Source organism: Gadus chalcogrammus, chromosome 5 (genome assembly GCF_026213295.1).
Source record: "Gadus chalcogrammus isolate NIFS_2021 chromosome 5, NIFS_Gcha_1.0, whole genome shotgun sequence".
Taxonomy (NCBI): Eukaryota; Metazoa; Chordata; class Actinopteri; order Gadiformes; family Gadidae; genus Gadus; species Gadus chalcogrammus.
In genome coordinates, this window is record NC_079416.1 from 2,079,650 (window position 1) to 2,102,404 (window position 22,755).

Consider the following 22,755-nt stretch of genomic DNA (forward strand, 5'->3'; position numbering starts at 1 on the left):
GCCAGTGGATGATCCCCGGACTGCAACACTCTCCGGTGCCTCCGCCAGCTACGCCCACCCGCTCCTGTCTTCGCCTTGCACGCTGGTTATCTCTTGAGTTATTCTTTACTGACTATAAACCGTGGATTGTCCGTACTGACTCTGTCTCTGCATCCTGGGTCCTAACCAACCTTTCGCCAACCGTAACACTTTTAGCCTTAATAAATGCTTGGTGGGACTCATGAGGAAGGCTCCTTATCTTTGATAGCCGGATCTCTGTTGAGATACGTCGCCCAGTACACCATGTTGAAGCCCCAGAACAGAATGGGGAACAGGATGCGGGACATGCGGTCGATTCTGCTGACACTGTTGAAGGTCTTCTTGTTCTGCTCAGGCTGGGCCGCCGCTCTCCCCCTCACGCCGAAGGGCTCCCTGGTGGCGGCCTTGGAGATGGTGGGCAATGGGGAGTCCTTGGTGTTGTGGGGGGAGTAGTTGGCTACAGCCACAGCATAAGCATTGTTCTTCTTCAATGTGTCGGCAGCTTCCTTCTTCTGTGAACATAAAACGAAAACAAAAAGAAAAGAAGTTACTCGCATGAAGCTTCATTTCTTTGAGGATCCTTTGGGGTCAGAAAATAGTTCCTTTTAAAAAAAGTGGAACAATAGAAGCATTGTAAAAGGTTTCTGGATGATTAGACCCTTCTCACATTGGTGTCTTCGTAGAGCAAATACAGGTGTATTTTTATCGATCTGCAACTTTAATGTACCAGTAGTGTACGATAATTGTCCGTGCTGTGTGTCCGTCGGTACATAGAAATACATAAAAAAGTAGCAGATCCATGAGTGTTTGATGATGACATGCCACCTCTGTGAAGAGGGTCTGAATAGCATTAGGTTTACATCCTCATTGTTTGATATCAGCTCTCAGAGCTCTAGTGAATATACTTGAATTGCCATGTGTTTTGAGAATGCTATCCATGTTGCTGTGATGCGTCTCAGCTGCTTGAGTGATTTGGTGTACCTTATCATTCACCACACTATTCCCATCCCAAGCCCAGCTGCGCTTGGTGAAGTAGTTCACGGTGGCAAATTCAATGAGCGCTGAGAAGACAAAGGCATAGCAGACGGCTATGAACCAATCCATGGCTGTGGCATAGGCCACCTTTGGAAGTGAATTGCGGGCACTGATGCTCAATGTTGTCATAGTGAGCACTGTGGTGACACCTGTTCAGAAGTGAAGGAAATAGAAAATATCTAAACCTAGACATTTTCGGTCGATTATATTATCCTGCTAGTCGTCGGTTTATTCTCTATAATTATCTCAATAATACTTATTCTATACTTTTTAATATGAACTGAAAAAACAATAGTCACTAAGACAGACAGTTAAAAATATTATGGTTCTCCATCTTTTTTTTGTATCATGCTTAAAGTATGAGGCAAAATAATTTGAGGCAAAAAAGTGCTTTGGGCTCAAGAAGCATAAATATACAAATTTCAATAAATTGTGCTGGCATTTGTTCCGTAGATGGCAGAAGGCTATTCACCTGCTAGTTAACAACTCAGTATGGGGCCTTTTAGAGACACAACAGATGGAAATCGTCTTTCACACAACACTGCTACAGCGTTGGAAAGAACTGGAAAGAACTGGAATAGCTGAAACTACACTGCTCCAGTGCTGGAAAGAACTGGAGTAACTGTCACAACACTGCTACAGCATTGGAAGGATCTGGAAAAAAAATGGAATAACTGTCACAACACTGCTTACAGCACTGGAAAGAACTGGAAAGAACTGGAATAAATGTCCCAACACTGCTTACAGCACTGGATAAAACTGGAAAGAACTGGAATTACTGTCACAACACTGCTACAACACTGGAAAGAACCGGAGTAACTGTCGCTAGAAAAGGATAAGAAAACAAATATGTGGACTGCTGCAGTGAAAACATAGTATTTAAAGTAGCACAATAAAAGGATGAATGGAATAACTATCTTACTGGTGACATAATGACTTGGATCGCTTTCTGGTATAGAAATTGAAATTGTTGGTTTGCTTTGAAACCTGCCCCCAAACCATGGCAACACATGAGAGAGGCATAGCCAGCAATGCTTTACTTCCGGTTGGTAAAAATAGACTGGCGACAGAAGAATTAACTTCCCAGTAGCCTTCAGATTCACTCAGAACCTTTTTCATTTTTTTGAGTATGCATGTGAATTATAGGAAGCTAAATTAGGAACATTTGTGATTTGTCATAAAGGGATTTGACAGAGAAGCTGGAAGCCACTATTCATTTAAGAAAACAGTGTTGCAGTGTCACAAAATAAGAATGATTTTGTGTGTATGTAATGATTTTGTGAGTATGTGTGTTATGTAAAAATAGCACATCCACGGTTCCAAAGAGTAGTTATTCTTACCAAAGACAGTTCTTGCTGGTACAGATTCCCTGTTGAGCCAGAAAGAGACTTGGGAGAGGATCACCGTCATGATACAAGGTAGATATGTTTGAATCACAAAGTAGCCAATCTTTCTTTTTAAATGGAAGTGGGCAGTCATGACAATGTATTCACCTAAAGACGATAAAAGAAAATAGGCAAAAGTTTCCCATGGGTATTCAAATAGATTAAAGAGCATAGACATATTTTACGTAGAATAATAATAAAAAATAATTAATAACCTAAAATAATTTTTCAAGTGGAGCGATACCCATACACGGCAATCAACAACTTTTACAAACGATGTCGCATGTGAGGAATAAGTGCAGAACAATGTCAAGAACAAGCGCAGTGGTTAGTAGGTCTGTGGTCCACACCAGTGCTGGACCTGATGGTCTCCTGCCCCACGGTCTGGCCCACCAGGTCATACTGGTTAAGCCTGGATCCATCGGGGGCCACCTCCACGGACTCTGAGGCGTTCCGGGTCCAGAGGTAAGTGACCTCTGCCCGGGTGTAGGCGTCTGAAATAGGACCAACAGGTCGGACATCATCTGCTGACAGCAAAAACTGTAGAAAACAAACTGCTCAATCTCCTTTTTGTAATATCTAGCTTTAAGTACTGGTTGGATGATAAGATGACGGTGGCAGTGTATGCGTGAATGATGGCTGGTTTAAGCAGCCTCAAGCCCCAAGTCTCAATGGACTCTGGGGCTGGGTGAGGCTGCACACCTGTTAACCCAACAAACTCCACACACAAACCTTTGAAATAAACCAGATTTTAACTCCAATGCCCTGTGTCACAGGGTATGATAGGGTGACAGGGTATGATAGTTGGAGTGTAGAAATGGACAGCTGCTACAATGATAAACTGTGATATATAGTTTTTCCTCTTGTTGGTTCATTTGAAGAACCAAATTAGCGATGGAGAGGCAAAAGTACCACAGTATGAAAAGGTATGGGAAATGTATTATTGAAAACGTTGAATCAAGTCTTACAGCTGCCAAACTTGAGTGGACATGAGTGAGAGTCCATTGGGAAGTCTTCAAGGTGCATGGGACACTCAGCCTGAACAGTTAACCTAATAGATAACAAAACATGATGCCCACACATTCACAGAGAAATCCTCAAAGGATCCCTTCGAGGATCCCTTCAAACCATCCCCATAACCACCCCCATAGCAATCTTTTTACCCTCAATGCTTTTTAGACTTTTCCCTTTTCTCTAGACATACTAATCTAGAAAAATCTAAGTCCGAGCAAGGGGGAGTATTCGTGCCCACTGGGAACACCCCTCAAAATGGGCGGAAACCAGCTAGTTTGTAAGCTTGTTTTACTTCCGTAACAGTGTGACGTCAGACGGTGAAGTGGGCGATGCTGATGTGCAGAAGACACGCCTCCTGGCTGCTTGCAATGTTTACAACTTCTCCGGGTGTGAATTTGCTGACACCCGCCCAAAGCGTTCGACCAATCGCAACAGAGTGGGCGTGCTGACCAACCACAGCAGTCTGTGCTACTCGGGAGGGTGGCCTTAAAGTGACGTGTTGCAAAACAGACCGTTTTTGAAAGACGCTGAAATTGGTTTTGTAGAAATGAACAGTGTGCGAATGATAAGCTGTATTTTTAACATACAGGCATATAATCTAGCAAATATCTGTGAAAGATGTTATTTTAAAGCAGCGGTGTGTCATATGGGCACCGTTTCGGTTTCCCCAAGCCAGGATTCCGTAAGATATTGCCCAAAAGTATGTGCAAACACCAAACTAGCTGAACAAGTTCTCAGGGATCAGGTTGATGTAGTCGAGGGTGTACAAAAAACTAGACCGCTTCCTGTCCTATTCACCTGTGCCTCCTCTCCTAATGCTTCATCAACCCAAATACGGCATCCCTAGCATGTCAAAAGCAAAATATGTTTTTACTAAATGAAAACAGATAATAAAAAATTAACTCAAATAACCAAGCCAAAACCATCTTGCATATTGACTGCACCTACCTATCTCTAAAAGGGCAAGTTTAGATTTTCTCATTTTCTCATTTCTGACCAATCAGGGCATCTCTTCTGTCATTATATCATTACCTATAGCGGCTTTAACAGTAAAAGAGATCAAAAGGTAAGTCACCTCATGGTATAAAGCAGGGTCCCGTCCTCCATTATCCTCAGCAGCTTGTTAGGCATGGTCATGTTGTGGGCCACAGACTTTTTGCCATTGTGGAAGAAGGTATCAGGGATCCAGATCTTGCTAGCCATTAGGTTGTTGAGGCGCAGGATGTCCATCGGGCCGTGGAACCGGAGCCTCTGGTCCTCCCAGCTCTGGCGGAAGAACACATCTACTGTGTACTCCTGGTCAGAACGGAGAGAAGGTACGCAATCTCGGTGTCATCATGGACCCCACCCTTACCTTCACTCCCCATGTCAGCCACATCGTCAAGACCTCATATTTCCACCTCCGCCGCATCGCCAAAATCAGACACTGCCTCCCCCCCCCTGCTGCTGAATCCCTCATCCATGCCTTCATCTCCTCTCGCCTCGACTACTGCAACTCCCTCCTTACTGGCATCTCCTCCCATTCCCTCCATAGACTCCAAATGGTCCAAAACTCTGCTGCCCGCCTCCTCACCCACACCCGGTCCCGTGAACACATCACTCCCGTTCTCCACTCTCTCCACTGGCTCCCCATCAAGCAGCGCATCAACTTCAAAATACTCCTCCTCACCTTCAAAGCTCTTCACCACCTAGCCCCCCCCTACCTGTCTGACCCCTCCTCCCCCACCGCCCCTCCCGAGCCACCCCTTCCTCCTCCACTCTCCCCCTGACTACACCAACATCCCGATTAAAAACTTTTGGCGACAGAGCATTCTCACGCACAGCACCCCGACTCTGGAATTCCCTCCCCCAATCTGTTCGCCACTCTCCCTCACTCACAACATTCAAGTCCGGCCTCAAAACATACCTCTTCACCCAAGCCTATGATCTTCCCTATCCCTAGCCACCATTACCCAACTGCCTACACTTCTACCCCCTGTTACATCTCAATAATTCTGTTTTTTTTTTTTTTCTGCCTGTGCTGTGTATGCTTGTGTTGTCCCCCCCTGTCTGTAATACCCCCCCCCCCTTCTTTGCCTGTAAATGTAAATGTGTCCTGCTTGTACTGTCCCCCTGTCTGTAATACCCCCCCCCCCCTCTATGACTTTGTAATCTGCGACTTTGGGTATCTGAAAAGCGCAATATAAAATAAAGATATTATTATTATTATTATTAAGGACACATCTACTGTGTACTCATGGTCAGAACGGAGAGAAGGACACATGTACTGTGTACTCCTGGTCAGCATGGAGAGAAGGACACATGTACTGTGTACTCCTGGTCAGCACGGAGAGAAGGACACATCTACTGTGTACTCCTGGTCAGCACGGAGAGAAGGACACATCTACTGTGTACTCCTGGTCAGCACGGAGAGAAGGACACGTCTACTGTGTACTCCTGGTCAGGAACACATCAACTGTGTACTCCTGGTGAGGAACACATCTACTGTGTACTCCTGGTGAGGAACACATTTACTGTGTACTCCGGGTCAGAACGGAGAGAAGGACACATCTACTGTGTACTCCGGGTCAGAAAGGCGGAAGGACACATCTACTGTGTACTCCTGGTCAGGAGAGAAGAACACATCTACTGTGTACTCCTGATCAGGAACACATCTACTGTGTACTTCTGGTAAGGAACACATCTACTGTGTACTCCTGGTCAGGAACACATCTACTGTGTACTCCTGGTCAGGATAGAGAGTGAAAGTATCCTCATGATGAAAACAGTTAACTCCCTCTAAGAGATTTGATGCGTGCCGTTTCAGATTTATTTTAAATACTTGAACTTTGAACGTATATTACTCAAAATAACGATGCCCATCTTCAATGTTCCTCTTTGGCTAATGTGTGTCTGCATGTTAATGCTAAAAATGTAATTGCTAATACAAATTGTAAACATACAAGAGTGTGTGTGTGTTTGTGTGTGTGTCCATCTGTGCGTGTGGCGACAATCAAGTGAGGGGGTAACAACTCAACTATTAAAATAGTGGAGAAGAAAGACACAGAAAAGGGTCCTCAAAAGAAATTATGTGCTGCTACCTGATAAAAGGTGCACCATCCATTATGCAGAGGTCCATCTATCTTGGTCCTTTCTATACTTTGATGGTTAGGTGGCTGGAACAAGAACACATATCTGACCCTGTTCCTCATTGCCCTTAGTTACTGAATGGATTAGTATTTGAGGGAGTGCAAAGTGCTGGGCTTAGAGAATGTGCTATGGAAAAGCTTTTATGGTGAGCTAAAGTAAACGAGTAGATGTGGAAATAGAAGATGGGTATGACAAGGAAGAGTACAAAAAGCAAAACACAAATAGCATAGAGATATAGAGTCCTGTATGTGTGTGCATGCATGGGTGTAATGATGGGTACGGGTTTATTTGACTGAAACCGTGCATATATATCCACACAAAAGTGTGTGTGTGTGTGTGTGTGTGTGTGCGTGTGTGCGTGTGTGTGTGCGTGCGTGCGTGTGCGTTTGTGACATCACCCTTCTGCAACACAAGATTTCAACGATGAAGTAATCTATCATGGCAGAACTACCATTTATTCAGGATTAAGGAAAGATGTTTTCCAAACAGAATCAAGGTGTAATTTCTGAAACATCAATGTTTTTTGTATTTTCCAATCCCAAATAGTATAATGGAGGACATATTTTATGTTTAGCTACTATGGAAGGAAATCGCTGCCCATAATTATTTTTGTTTTAAGAGCCATTGGATTTTGTATATCGAAATGTGAACACCATTGAATTCATGGCATTGAAATATAATACTTAAAAACAAGGTCATCTTTGAACTCACCTCTTAAAGGCACCCAGTGCAACTTTATGTAAACATTCAATGAAAAATAAACATTCAATTTCTAGTCTTTTTTACACGTAGTAAGTTTCAATAACTCCATACCATTACATATCGACATTCAAGGAGCAAAGATGAGTGGTGTGGTGAGAACTGATAGAAAATCGTAAACAACAACAATCGCCGGTGGGGAGAAGCCATTTTTCCATTGACTGGAAGCCTGCTTTATTTATTGTAGGTTACAAAAAATAAAGAAAATGGCGGCATTGTTGTTGTTATCGATTTTGTATCAGTTCTCACCATACAACGACGTCTCATCTTTGCTGCTTAAATGTCGGTATGCAATGGTATGGAGTTATTGAAACTTACTACGTGTAAAAAAGACTAGAAATTGAATGTTTATTTTTAAGCCTCGAAAGTTGCCCTGGGTGCCTTTAAAGATTCAAACATAGCATTTAAAGTAGATCCATTTCAAAACACGATTTCAAACCAATTGTTTTCAAGTTGATTAATGCAGATAAAGAAATTCAAGTTGCAGATATACAATATTCATGATGAATTATATTCAAGTGGGCAAAATATGGACCATAAATTTCAAGTCATTAAAATTTGGACAGCAGTAGCAGGGCATTCCAAGGACAGGTCTAGGCACTCAGAACTGGATGCACATATAAAATTGTATTGGAAGTCTGTGGTTGAGAACTCGTCCGAGATGAGTTAATGCTTAATTCAGTTTGGACTTGCTACTTTGTGTCCGCCAAGTGTGACATCTGGTGGTGCATGCTTGAGCAGAGTACAAGTAGTACCCCCCCCTACCCCAACAAACCTTAACCCCCGCGACTGAAGCCGCATTCCCCCCAGGTCCGGGACCTCACAATTTTTCAAACCCTGCTCTCCGAGTAATAAATATTGAAATTCGAACATCCTTGAATTTTTTCATTAGAATTAGTGAACTTTGCTTTCTTTATCACGTTTTTGCATTAGTACAACTTGAATTGGCATGATTCAATTTCAAAGAGGTGAATACATTTTTTTAATTCAGTTGACCTGGTTCAAAGTATAATATTTAAATGTTAAAAAAAGAAAAAATCACAGCTGCCATAATGTTCATTCTAAACATTATGGCAGTGATTTGCAATTGCTTCCTTAGGTAACACATTACAATAAGGAAACATTAATTAACCACTCGTTAACATAAATGAATGCAGTAATAAGCATTAACTAACAGATAACTCATTGTCTAGTAATCATCTACTAATTTTGTTCATGTTAATCACTGTTTAACCCTAACCCACTAACCCTAACCCTAATCTCAACCCTTACCGTAAAACCAAACCCTAGAATAAAACTGGTGAAACTATCCCTAAAAATAAGATATATAACCCAAACAGGAAACCTTAAATCCTGACCCAAATAGGTAACAATAACCCTAAAACCATAGCCCGGGAACCAGACAAATCTCTTGAACTTGTTTAATTTGCTCTGCAGATAAGGACTGGCTCCCCTCACATACAAAGGGATTTCTGCGGTACGAGCCATGGATGGACCATCACAACCAGGGGTGTATTGGGCGGGGGACACAGGGGGACATCATATGCCCACTTTTTTCAGCATGTTAAAAAAAATGTTTATGCATATTATAATATCTATAGATAAAACACTCTAATTACATTCTTACCCCAATTAAAATGAAATGAATTAAAATTTGGCTAGTGGAAATTCTGATTGGCTGGTAACTTTAGAAAGTTACCAGCCAAATTGGCTGGTAATCAAAATAGTTAATTTAGAACCCTGATTACATTGTAGTGAATTCAACCAGACAAATCTCTCGAACTTGTTTAATTTGCTCTGCAGATAAGGACTGGCTCCCCTCACATACAAAGGGATTTCTGCGGTATGAGCCATGGATGGACCATCACAACCAGGGGTGTATTGGGCGGGGGACACAGGGGGACATCATATGCCCACTTTTTTCAGCATGTTAAAAAAAATGTTTATACATATTATAATATCTATAGATAAAACACTCTAATTACATTCTTACCCCAATTAAAATGAATGTTCTGGCAACTCTGCCTTAACCTCCTCCAAAAGTAGCCCAATCTGGCGGGAAAAACTGCCCAATCTGGTAACACTGCTGAAAGTCCTCACGCTCCAGCGTCAACGTAAATCAATGAGACCAACTGAAAACGAAGCCGGTAAACTGTGATTCTGAAGAAAGTTTAAATGATATCAAAATTCCGTTCAGATATGATTGAAGATACAAGAGTGTTCATTTGTTAAATGGTTTGAACGAAGATAAATGGTTGAAAATTGATTTAGTTACATCTTAAACAGTTGAAGTAGCCTACCAGAGGACGGCTCTGCCGTCCTCCCATTGACTCCCATGTTAAAAAAAAGATAGTATTATAAAAGTAGAATATTTTAAGAAGTATAAAATATTTAAGAAAAATCTGAAAAGATACGCGCGATTCCAAGCTATTCTGAACAAAAATTTGAATGGTGTCTCTAGGTGAAAAATTGAGGAAGGAGATAGGTCCCAAAGTTTGTAGAGAATAATAAAGAGGAAAGAAAGAAAGAAGAAAACTTATGAAGAAGAATAGTTGAGCGCTGCATGCAGCACTCACCTAATTAATGAACAGAGCAGAAACTATCAAAAGAAGGGAGTGAGCTAGCTAAAGTAAATTAAAAAGTAGCCTAAATTTAAACTAAATGCGGCGGTGGTTGGTTGGACAGACGTCTGGGGGCGAGTAGAGGAAGGAGGCAGGGGATGAGATTGAGAACATAAACAACAATGCGTGCGAAACAAAAAAAAGAAAGTTCAACGCCAAATGGCTGACAGGTCGTGAATGGCTTGCGTTTCATCACTAAAATGTCGTCATGTTTTGTAAGGACTGACGCATATACGCAAAAGAAAAAACCAAAAAAAACATTTTGTGGATGGAGCGAATAATTTTAAAGTCGAGGCTGTAAAGGACCATGAGTCATCAGGAGAGCTTCAGGATTAAATCAAAATTAAAATTTGGCTAGTGGAAATTCTGATTGGCTGGTAACTTTCTAAAGTTTTTGGTTTTGGTGCCTCACCTCCCAGGCCAGGTCTGAGTCTGTTGTCATAGCCATCCAATAGGCTGTCCAGGATTTTGGTAAAGGTCTTGATGTTGTTTTTGAAAACATTGGTTTCATTCGATTCTGCATTTGATCTACACAAACAATAGAGAAATGCAAAAAGAGGCAACTTGACTTGATGTTTGTTTTTCGAACATAAGTAAAATAATCGATTGTATACTTTCCTTCTGAAAGAAAATAAACCACAGTATTTCACACCAAAAACAGCTATATTATCTGTATATTTAGTCCCATGATTTACGTAAATAAATGTATATGAAGTGATAACTAGCAGATAAAATGATAGATAGCAAAATAAATATCCTTCACACTGTACAATACGATTGATTAACTATTAATTGCAATTATTCAATGTCGTTATTCTATATATTATTAGCACTGATAAAAGGATTCTAAGGTCTTAGCCTTTATCTGCACAACCGATGTGCAGATAAAGGCTGATACTCACCGTGATGTTAACATGGAAGAGAGAAGCACTACTCCTACAACACTGTCTCCTCATCGCTGAAAAAATAATAATGTCAACACAGCGATTTAAAAGATCTAAAGTAATATATGTGTTTGCAGATGCACTGGAAAAAGGGTTTTAAGCCGTACTTCATCTGATTATTATTTTGTAATTCAATTCAAATAAACATTTTTTGTTTTATTTTTAAAATAACTTTTTTTTATTTCAAAATAGTGTGAAATATAGATATTTTTAATTAGGAGCTCAATTAAGAAATATCCATTTTGACAAATGTAAAATTTTAAGGTTGTGTATTCAACTGATTAATAATTTTGTCATTCAATCCAAATATTTTTTTTTTGTTTTCTTCCTAAAATACTGTTATATTTGATTAGGAGCCTGCGCATGCGCATTAAATACAAAGACGCTTACGACTACTGGACCAAACCGCAGTGTTGCCAACTTAGCGATTTTGTCGCTATATTTAGCTACTTTTCAAACCCCTTTGGCGACTTTTTTTCAAAACAGCGACAAGCGACAAATCTAGGTTCTTTTTCAGCTGCTATTGATGACTTTTGACGACTTTTTGAGGTGAAAGCACTAGCCTTGACCAGAGTGACGATGACTCACTGGTTCTGTGAGCTAGGACAGTCTGTCTGTGTCTGGAGGGAGGTCTGGAGTAGGTCTAACTCTGCAATTTATATTGTTAATATAGATTGTATATTGTGTGGCGGCAGTAGCTCAGGTGGTAGAGCGGGTTGGCTGGTAACCTGGAAGTTGTTGGTTCAACCCCCAGCTTCACCAAGCAGAGTATCGAGGTGTCTTTGACAAAGCACCTAACCCTGACTGTTGTCACGATGTGATGTCGAATCCAGACAGAAGCCCCCCAAGGCCATGAAGCGGCGAGAGCCAAGTGGGAAAAAATGATGATGATGATGATGATGTATACAAAAATATGTCATGTTTAAAAATGTTCATGTTTAAATGAGAAACAATTGTTTGATTAAATTGTAATCTTTTTGATTGGATAAAACAAATTATTTCTGATAGATATTTCTTAAATGAGAAACAATTGTTGGAGTGAATCAATATTTTTTTGTTTAGGATTTAACATACGATTTAAATGTATTAACTTCATTCAAAGAATGGAATTATACTTGGTGCCAAGTTGTATTATTTTGTTTTTATGAACATAGGAAATATTGTTTGAGGCAAGCTATATATTTGTCATTGGCTCAAGTTATGTAATATAGATGTGAACCATTACCCTTGTTTTTTTTAATTGGTTCAACAGAAGGCTTTTTCCAGTGTGGTTACAGAACGCAGTTTGGATGAAATCTGTGCTCGAATTGTGGCGCGTCTCTCCTTATATGGTCACCAACCAGTGATGCGCTTCTCTCCTTATATGGTCACCAGTGAAGCGAGAACCGTCGGGCCAGAGCGTCACAAGTGTCGATGGCTGATTGATTGGACCCAATTAAAAATGCTGATGATTTCAGTTTATAAACTTGTGTCTTTGTAGGCTCACTAATTTAAGTTACCAGCCTTTTCTTTTTTCCCTGGTGGATCACAACAGAAGATATATTATCATGATCTAAATTTGCAATGCTACTGTATATCGTACTATCATCATAATCTTAATTACCTGTCTTGTCAAGCAATACTGGAAGGTGGAATCCAGAGGGCTAAACTAACAAAACAGCTCCAAAATGAGAGCAAAGAGTCAAATCCCTGGTCCGCTTTGAAGCTGCCTGGGGAAATACTGAATAATGAGGCTGATCGGTTTTTAAGGTTGCGATTTATAGCGCCCCCTGTCGCCAAAGAGTGGCTTTACCTTTTGAATCTACTCAACATGAATCACTATAGAGTTACAGTTTTTCTCAGTCGCTTTGGTACATTTCTCAGATTAGAATTGAAATTCTCAAAACTACCTGTTCAATATTCACATCATTGTGTCACTTGTGCACATCAAAAAAGCAGTTTCTCATTTCTTTGAACAAGTTGCAAATGCTTTGGTACATTCATGCAAATGATTACCGGTACAATTCTCTGCTCTTTCCTACATTATCAATTGCTTATGTCATGTTGATCAAAATGTATTGTAATGGGTCTCTATTGAATAGTCTCACCCCCACAACTTTTAGGCATTAGTTCATTACATAAGTCTTTACATGCAAAATGGTTGAACAAGTTGTCATAAGGACTCAACAGGTTAGGTTTAACTCAGCCACCTCCACCCTTAGGCCCATTAATACCGGGGCCCTTCAAGGGTGTGTTTTGTCCCCTCTACTCTACACACTCTATACCAATGAGTGCCGAGCTAGCACATCCACACACAATTTTTCAAATACGCAGATGATACTGCCATTGTGGGGTATTTGAAACCAGAAGCTCATCGCTAACCAGCTTTGAGGAAGAGATGAGTAACTTCACCAAATGGTGTCAAGATAACTTCCTGGCTGTTAATGCAAATAAAACCAAAGAAATGGTAATAGATTTTAGACGTCATAGAAGTGAGATCCCTAACAGCACTGTAAATGACAAAAAAAGTGAGCGGGTTATTAGCTATAAATACCTTGGTATTGAAATTGATGACAAACTCAAATTTAAGATATGCACTACATCTAAGGTAAAAAAACGACAACAAAGGATGATTTTTCTGCGTAAACTAAACCACTTCCAGGTGGACTGTACTATTGGAATTGGAATTGTTTTACAAGACAGTTCTTCAGAGCTTGCTGTCCTTTGGCTTGGTTTGTGTTTTTGGAAACATGTGCAAAGGAGACCAGGATAAGTTGCAGCATCTGGTGAAGACAGCAAGCAAAATAATTGGATGCAGTCAGACGTCAGTCACCCAGCTATGGGCAGATCTTGTTGTTGATAAAGCTGAGCGGATACTTAGTGATCCTACCCACCCCTAATATAGGAGGTTCCAACTCAGCAACCATGGCAGTAGCAGGCTGCTGCAAAGGTCAATTAAAACCAAGAGGTTTAGCTTGTCATTTGTCCCCTCTGCTATTAGACTTTTTAATAAAAGACACAGGTCAAGATCATGAACACTGTGTTTTTCTTTTACTATTTTAATCTAATTTTGGAATTTTATTTTTAGGCCTGCTACTGATTCATTGAACTATTTATTTCTTAAATGTTGTTGTTGTGTGTGTGGCGTACCCAGTTGTATGCCTATGGGCCCTATCTTGCATCCGGCGCAAGTGACTTAGTCACTGGCGCATGTGTCGTTGCTAGTTTACAACTGGCGCAGAGCGTTATTTTCCCACCAGCGCCACTCGCCGGTAAATTAGGGATTGATCATGCGCCCAAAGGGGCGGTTCGGCGGAAGGAGGAGGCGTGTTCTGGCGCAAACGGTATTTTGCCGTCTCTGAATACCATTGCGCTACTGACCAGGAAATACCTGGTTTAAAGTCAGTGGCACGTTGTTCAGATGCTATTTTAAGGGCGCATGCATACATGCGCATGCGATGCATACGGATTGCTTGTGCACCTCGCGCATACACTTTGCTTCTCTCATCTACCTAGCCGCACATTCTTGGTAAATTATTTGGGAAAGAACAGCTGATGCAGCGGTAATAAGTTGTACTTTTAAATCAATGCATCTGCAAACACCGTACAGCAAACACATATTTTCTTGACACAGACATCGTGTAGGCCTACATGCCCATAACTTTTAGGATTGATGAGTAGGCCTATTTGATCGTGAAAAACATTGTTTTACCGCGAGTGAGTGTTAAAAAGAATGAATGAATGCGGGCGCGCGTGTGTGCTCTGTTTAAACACACGCAAACTAAACTATCCGGGGTCGGGTCGCGGGGGGAGCAGCTCAAGCAGGGGGCCCCAGACTTCCCTTTCCCGGGCCACATTGACCAGCTCTGACGGGGGGATCCCGAGGCGTTCCCAGGCCAGTGTTGAGATATAATCTCTCCACCTAGTCCTGGGTCTTCCCCGAGGTCTCCTCCCCACTGGACGTGCCTGAAACACCTCCCAAGGAAGGCGTCCAGTGGGCATCGTTACCAGATGCCCGATTCCCGAACCACCTGACTCCTTTCTAAGTAAAAGAGCAGCGGCTCTAATCCGAGTTCCTCACGGATGGCTGAGCTTCTCACCCTATCCCTAAGGGAGACGCCAGCCACCCTTCTGAGAAAACTCATCTCGGCCGCTTGTACCCGCGATCTCGTCCTTTCGGTCATCACCCAACCCGTCATGACCATAGGTGAGGAACGAAGATCGACCGGTAGATCGAGAGCTTTGCCTTGCGGCTCAGCTCTCTTTTCGTAACAACGGTGCGGTAAAGCGAACGCAATACCGCCCCCGCTGCTCCGATTCTCCGGCCAATCTCACGCTCCATAGTTCCCTCACTCGCGAACAAGACCCCGAGGTAGCCTACTTGAACTCCTTCACTTGGGCAAACTAAACACGTAACGCATAATACAATCAATGGAAATGTCTATTACCGCGGGGACACATGCATATTAGGATAGCATACAATACTGATAAGAAACAATGTTTATAATGTATTGCGTATATCATTAAATAGAACCACAGTTACCGCATATCATATGTTATAGCCTATCATACGTTTTCTTTGCTGAAATTTATTTGAGGACTCAGTATTTCTGAAGTTGTGGAAGAAAACCCCTTATTCCATGTGTGAATTAGGCCATATTATTTGGCAATAAACTAAGCCATTTGCAGTTTGAAATTCATGTGCATCTGTCTCATCGGAGAATGCAGACGCGCTTTCAAAATATCAACTCGTCCGATTAAAATGCGCTCATGGCTCTTAAAGGGGATGGGAGCTGGCACTCTCATTGGTTTGTTGCACGTTACGCCCAAACCACACCTATGGGTAATTAGGCTGCTTCAGACCAACCCTTTTGACACTTGCGCCGCGGCGCAAGCGTCATTTATCCGCCTGTAAAATAGCGATAGCGCCGTAGAACCGCCCACAAAGCTACTTGCGCTTCGCGCTTCCCACTTGCGTTTCAGACCGTTAAAATAGGGCCCTATGTGTCTTAAATGTGCTGCACTTTTGACCACACAAATTTCCCAACCCTGGGATAATAAAGTATACTTTGACTTTGATAATATATCAAGTATATTTCTAAACATTTCCATTTTTTCCACTTTTTTTCTAAATCTGTCCTGAATTGGTACATTTTATACCAGGTGAATCTTGACTTTGGTGGATCTCCTGAACGGTGAACTGGCAACTACACGCAACCCGGTATCACGCAATTGCGTGCTCCTGCGCACGAACGTTAATCTATTGAAGCGTGTTCCCGAGCACGATAGTCCGACTTTTTGCGTGTTACACAAAACGAAATGTAAACCCATGCATTCTGAATGGGAGTGTTCTAAGACAATTAACGTGCTCCACAAAACGGTACGAGAGAGAGAGAAAGAGAGAGCGGGAGGGACAGAGAGAGAGAGAGAGAGCGAGAGAGAGGCTTCAGAAAGGGTGTGCGCAGATAGTACAGTGCACCCTAGTTATGTTTATGCCAAAACCTATATATATAATTAGGCTGTGGAAATTGCAATAAGTTAAGAACACAACTTCGCACGTTGAGCACACAGCCGTGTGACTCGTTTATTTTGTAAAAAAGAAAACCGGAAAACAAAGCGTGCTGAAGGTAAACAAATCCAGCATGGTCTGTGACGTAATGAGACGCACGTAATCCTTAGGGACCGCGATCCCTGAACCACCAAGAACGTAAATGACATGCAGTAAACAACAACACAATTGAAAGAACAACACATAACGAAATACTGTAGGTGAATTATGTTACGGTCACTACAAGGCTATAATTATATTATTTAGCGTGTAATGAGACAATCTATAGCAAAATTGTCGAAGATGCCCGAGAATCTTCGGGGATATCAGCATGGGAAATCGGCGAATCAGACCCATGAAGGGGGGGGGGGGGGGGGGGACACGTTAGTTGAAGGGGGGGGGGGGGGGCGGGGGGGGGACCACGTTTGTTGAGGGGGGGGGGGACACGTTTGTAGGGGGGGGGTCTATGGGGGGCACGCTCGACAACGAGAGTTGGTTTTTATTGAACGCTCGACAACGAGAGTTGTTTTTTATTGAACGAGACTTCAACACGGAACAGCTGCACGAAACGATGGTCACGTCACTCTCGGTGACGGTGTCGACAATAATGAACACACGAACAATGTTAATAGAACAACACACAACCACATAAAATCCCGAACCCATTAACCCCACTTAATCCTAACAACAAAACAAGTTAACAAAAGCCCCATTTGTCAACTGAGAACCCCAATTCCCAGAATCCCCCGCGGCTCCGGAACACGGCGTAGCTTATATTAATCTTTATTATCTGAATGGGAAATGCAATATTTTAGGACAGATACACCATTAAACGCGTTTCTAATGACATTTCTAGCGAGAAATGTACATTTTCCTTACATAATCTTCAGTCAGTGAATGTGTATGATCTTTATTCATCTTTATTATCTGAATGGGAAATGCAATATTTTAGGACAGATACACCATTAAACGCGTTTCTAATGACTTTTCTAGCGAGAAATGTACATTTTCCTTACATAATCTTCAGTCAGTGAATGTGTATGATCGTTATTAATCTTTATTATCTGAATGGAAAATGTAATATTTTAGGACCGATTCACCGTTAAACGTGTTTCTAATAACATTTCTAGCGAGAAATATACTTTTTACTTGCATAATCTTCAGTCAGTGATTGTGTCTGATCATTAGTTTTATAGTTATTAGGATTTGATCGGCTCGCTCGCATGTTTCAACGACGTCAGGTTGCTTTCGCTAAACTAGCAGCTCACGTGCTTCCTGCGTTTGTGTTATTAAACTGTTACTTTATGTAACTTTTAATGATATCATCTTGTTAGAAACACGTATATCTGAGAGCCAACCCAGTCGCCAAAAGCATACGTTGACAGTGTACTTTTCGTGAACACTGGATTACGTCGCATTTCAACATAAAATAGCGTGTTATACACACACACACACGCACGCACATGCACAGACACACACACACACAAGCACACACAAGCACACACACGCATGCACAGACACACAGACACAGACACACACACACACACACACACACACACACGCACACACGCACACGGTGCATTTCGCTGCTAAAACAACAGCAAAAAAATATTCCCTCAAATATTATTACTTCCAAAACGTTGGCCAAAATGGCCAATAATATCATTTTTTATTTGGGATGCTTCTAGGACATTTTGGGTGGATTTTGAACGGTATGTGGGGGGCACGTTTTTTGCAGGACCTGGCAACCCTGCGCTGTTGCCCGAGATCTGGATCCACCCCGGCGTGGTGCCGTCTCCTTTTGACCTTTTGACCCCAGACTTCTGGGGGAATAGCTGAATCAATTCATTAGTCAATCAGAAGCATGTAAATATCTTCCCGGTGGCGTAAGAGGACGAACAAGGTGTCCTTCAACATCTACGCTTCCAGGAGATTGCAACGGTGCCACACATGAGCATATTCGAACATGTTTAATGGTAGTAATTAGCTGTCGAAATTGGAGGCCTTAATCAATAATGAGCAGCTATTGATTTGCTTCCCGATAAAGATTTGTCACAAATTACATGTTATTTAGCATCTACACGTTGAGCTGAGTCCAATGACACCAAGAACGACACTCTAGCTAATGGTAACATGTGTTTTACATGGTACACCTAGGTCTAGGACATGATCTCGGTGTAGCAAGAGGCCGAGCTTGATCTCATTGGACTCAGCTTAACGTGTAGATGCTAATTAACATGTAATTTGTCAAAAATCTCCATCGGGAAGCAAATCTATAGCTGGTCATTATTGATAAAGGCCTCCAAAATCGACAGCTAATTACTACCCCGAAACATATTCAAATATGATCATGTGTGGCACTGTTGCAATCGTCTCGAAACGTAGATGTCAAAGGACACCTTGTTTGCTCTGTTGCACCACCGGGAAGATATTTTCATACTTCTAATGGATTGATTCATATTTTAAGGTTCTCAGAGTGAGACTTTAAGTGGCTGCAGCAGAAGTGTTGAGACGAAAGATGATATCAAGAGATTTATAGAATATTCCCATTCACATTATGATTCTTCGTCGTAACATCCGACCAAACATCCTTTACATTCACAGAGCGAAGATTATGAAAGTCCAGGCTCAGCAAGTGCTCCATCTCGTTGCACCTGCACCCAGCGGCTCGCTTGCAAGTTCTTCCCAGACCTACACCCTAGCCATCCAACATGCATATCTGAGAATCAGGCCTCTCTTTAATAATGAGAAAAAGTTATGAGAGAAACACATATTAACTTTTTGTTATCTCATAAGCGGCGTGGTGCCGGCTCCTTTTGACCTTTTGACCCCCGACTTCAAAAACGTGGCCACAGGCCAGCTGTGTCTACACACCTTTAGCCACAAATGTACACCTCCATCCCACAAAAAATGGGGACTAGAAACTAACCTCTGTCTTATGTACATTTACTGTACTGTTGGAGGTCACGCCCCTTTGCCGACCTTTTCGAGATAGCTAGGGATGCTAAAATGTTTACACACATTTCCCGGGGCCCCGTGTACGACATATCCGAGATTTGGAGTTCTAGAGAAAAAAAAAAAGTTTTTCCAAATGGAGTGTCATTTGGACAAAGCCCCTCAGAAGTTTAGCCTGCAAGACCTAATGGTTCAGAATGTGGTGGAAAAACAGTTTTTGAGATAGGATGGTCCTACCGCCCTGAAATTTTAATACCTTATTCTAGGGCCTAACTGGGACCTCCGCACCGAAACTTGGCCCGGTCGGATATGTCGTACACGGATTTTCCTATGTTCACATTTCTAGCAATGACATGGTCTGGCAACAAGTTACAGTACAAACTGTCAAAGCGTAAATGTGAATCTTATCCAGTCTCTTGCAATCAATCTCCCACATACACTAAGGTGTAACTTACAATTTACAATAATTGTCTTCAAAACTTTAGCCATAGTTTACATCAGAACATCCCTCCAGAGTACACTGTTATATTGACAACATGCATGACTAAGCAATTTGACTGTCTTATCCGTACACAATGGCGCAAGGACTTTGCATTGTGATGGCACTGACATGTTCATTGACACAGATATTTACTTTTGAGAAACAAACTAAGAATTTTGAGCAAGAGACTGGCTTTTGCTTGAAATCCATGGTGTTTTGCTATTTATACGAATTGTTTTGAGAAATGCGCTTACTGTTTTGCAAATTTCAATTCTGATCTGAGAGATGTACCAAAGCGACTGAGAAAAACTTTTAACAAACATCAAACATCCCTTCCTTGAGCTTTCGGAAGCCGATGTGAAGCTCTGTACTACACTCTATTGGAGTGGTACACTAATGGCAACTGACACTTTAAACAAATTAAAGGATTATTTCATGTAGGCCTACACAGAATATGGGGAGCATATTTTGATGCTTGTTTATAACGTCTTTATTTAAGCTAGCAGGGGTAAAGTAGCCTATGTGGATAGACCAATCGCCTCGATCAAATAATGCTCCCACTGCAGAATCACATTATTTTAAACCACTACTCACCCTATGTACACTGTAAGAATATGGGGAGCATATTTTGATGCTTGTTTACAACGTCTTTATTTAAGATAGCTGTAGTTCCGTATGTGGATAGACCAATCGAATAATGTCAAATAATGCTCCCATTGCAGAATCACGTTATTTTACACTCACCCTATGTACAGTTGATGCTGTTTTATAACGTATAGGCTATTGAAGATTTCAGCGGTACAGTATGTGCAATGTACGTAATGTAAAAAAAATAACACAAAAAAAACATCAATAATCAATTAAACTAAATAAATAACTTCAACAAGAAAAGTGTAGCAAAGTATTGTTAAAACTTGAATATATTTGTGAATGGGATTCTGTGTATGTATATATGCAATAGATAATAATTATTCAAAAGATCCAATGATAAAAAACACCAAAAGATCTCAAATCTTTATTTTATTTTAAGGCATTTCTTGCAAATATATACAGCCTTATTTTCATGGGCATATTTGGCACACTCAAAATGGGCCCACCGACTGCACAATCCACACTGCCCCTACCAAATAAAACAATTAAAAGAGCATTACAATTTACAATGAGATACATTGTATGGTATTATGCACACACATTTTTGAGTCAATTAATAATACAAAGCATATTTTACATTACCTTTCAATCATGCTCTCATCTGCATTTTCTTCGGCAAAGGAGAACACCACACAGAAGTCCTCTGCATTCCCTAGAAACAATGGTTTTCATAAGCTTTAAAACCCCAATCATTCTGTGAGTAAATAAATCATGGTACACTACAAATGTATAATTTGTGAATAAAAAAGAAAATACATTTCAAGTATCCACACACATAGTATACTTAAATATATACATAAGTCACAAATACCTCCCTATTGTTTATGCTATATTGACACTAAAAGCATTATGTTTTCTGTAGCACTGAACAAATGACTAAATTAAAAGTGTAATAAAGAGTTATGTTAAACAATTTAAAAAATAACCTTGCTTTATAGTACATTACCCACACAGACTGATCACCTTATGTGACCGAGGTGAGGAAATTTGTATGGATTTTGACTACGAAACTATTTTGATGGCACTGCGCTCGTGCAGTGTTTGATGCCACTGACCTTTACAATGAAGCAGTGCAGTAGCAACATGCAACCGTGCCTGATGAACAGCCCGTGGAGATGTCTTGACATCACTAATGTCTCCGTACCGGAGATAATCATCTGCAAACAGCAAAATTTCATTTTAGCTGGCAACAGTAAGTTAATAAGTAAGTTACTTATAAATGGCTGTACAATTAGCACAAACATGTTTACCCTCAACGCTAAAATCCCACAGCTGTTGGAATCTTGCTGCTTGTTGTGCTGCATTGTTTGTACCGTCCATGTTTCTCCCTTGTCTCCGAAGTCTGTAATCCTCAAGAAATTCCTAATTTTTGTTTCAAAAAAAGGAAGAAAAAAACACAGGGAGCATATTACAGACCAATTCTCTAAACATGAAAAAGATTCAAAATTTCTGGTGTGAAATCGCATAGGTCTTCATCAAATCAGACCAATCTGTATGTTTTTAAAGTTGGAAGTTTATCACAAGCACTGTTACCTCCAGTTTCGTAGGAGTTTACAAGCATGATGACCTTCGTTTCCCATTGGATCCATGACCACAAGTACCTTGTCTGACATGTTGACAATCTAAAGAGGTTAAGTGCATTCATGTTATTCTCTCATCAGATTACAACATTTACATTGATTAAGCAGATCCTAATAACTGAATTACTATGAGCTCTGCTGCATCAGAGGTCAATTGAAATATCTGTATGCATGACTGCAACACGTAGGGAGAGACACCGAGTTACGGGCTGGCTAACAGAGTTAGAACGAGTCCAGTAGTTGTAGCCCGCAACAATGATCATGAAATAATTGTGTTTGATGTGAATAATATTGCAATTGTCAATATTGTCAATTAAGCAAAGAAAGGTAACCAAACCACTAAAATCCAGTGAGCCCCAACATTTACAGGGCACACCCACATTTCTTCCACTGGAAACTTCATCTGAGCAATGGGTTTAATACCAAGTTATTGACTGTTAGTTATTGTTATTGATAATCAATAATGCTAGATTGTTACAGATTGGGTCGCAGCACCCGACAATGAATGTGAAAAATTATTAACTTTTTGAGGGGCTTGAATTGTCCACCAAACAATGATGTGGCAACAACAGCACTGAGCTGGTGAATAGGCATCTGTTTAAAACAATATAAGTTTATAATGCTGAATTATAGTTAAATAAACATCTAGTTAGATA

General features: G+C 41.0%; 1 protein-coding gene across 1 annotated transcript; it reads right to left on the reverse strand.

Moving 5' to 3' along the window:
• Positions 1 to 218: 218 nt before the first annotated feature.
• Positions 219 to 22,080, reverse strand: LOC130382689 (gamma-aminobutyric acid receptor subunit alpha-2-like). The gene is made up of 9 exons (XM_056590566.1): positions 22,053 to 22,080; positions 21,102 to 21,171; positions 10,328 to 10,489; positions 4,528 to 4,761; positions 3,407 to 3,489; positions 2,789 to 2,932; positions 2,394 to 2,546; positions 1,000 to 1,202; positions 219 to 530 (listed from the first exon to the last, which is right to left on the reverse strand). The coding sequence occupies exons 1-9, from the start codon at positions 22,078 to 22,080 to the stop codon at positions 219 to 221; spliced, it is 1,389 nt and encodes a 462-aa protein (XP_056446541.1).
• Positions 22,081 to 22,755: the final 675 nt, after the last annotated feature.

Bases quoted from the DNA above. Each gene is read 5' to 3' on its own strand.
- LOC130382689 (XM_056590566.1), bottom strand. From the start codon at position 22,080: ATGCTTGTAAACTCCTACGAAACTGGAG. The intron at 2,933-3,406 runs GTAAGACTTGAT...GTCCTATTTCAG, and splicing joins TCCACTCAAGTTTGGCAGCT to ACGCCTACACCCGGGCAGAG. The intron at 531-999 runs GTACACCAAATC...TTATGTTCACAG, and splicing joins ATAGTGTGGTGAATGATAAG to AAGAAGGAAGCTGCCGACAC.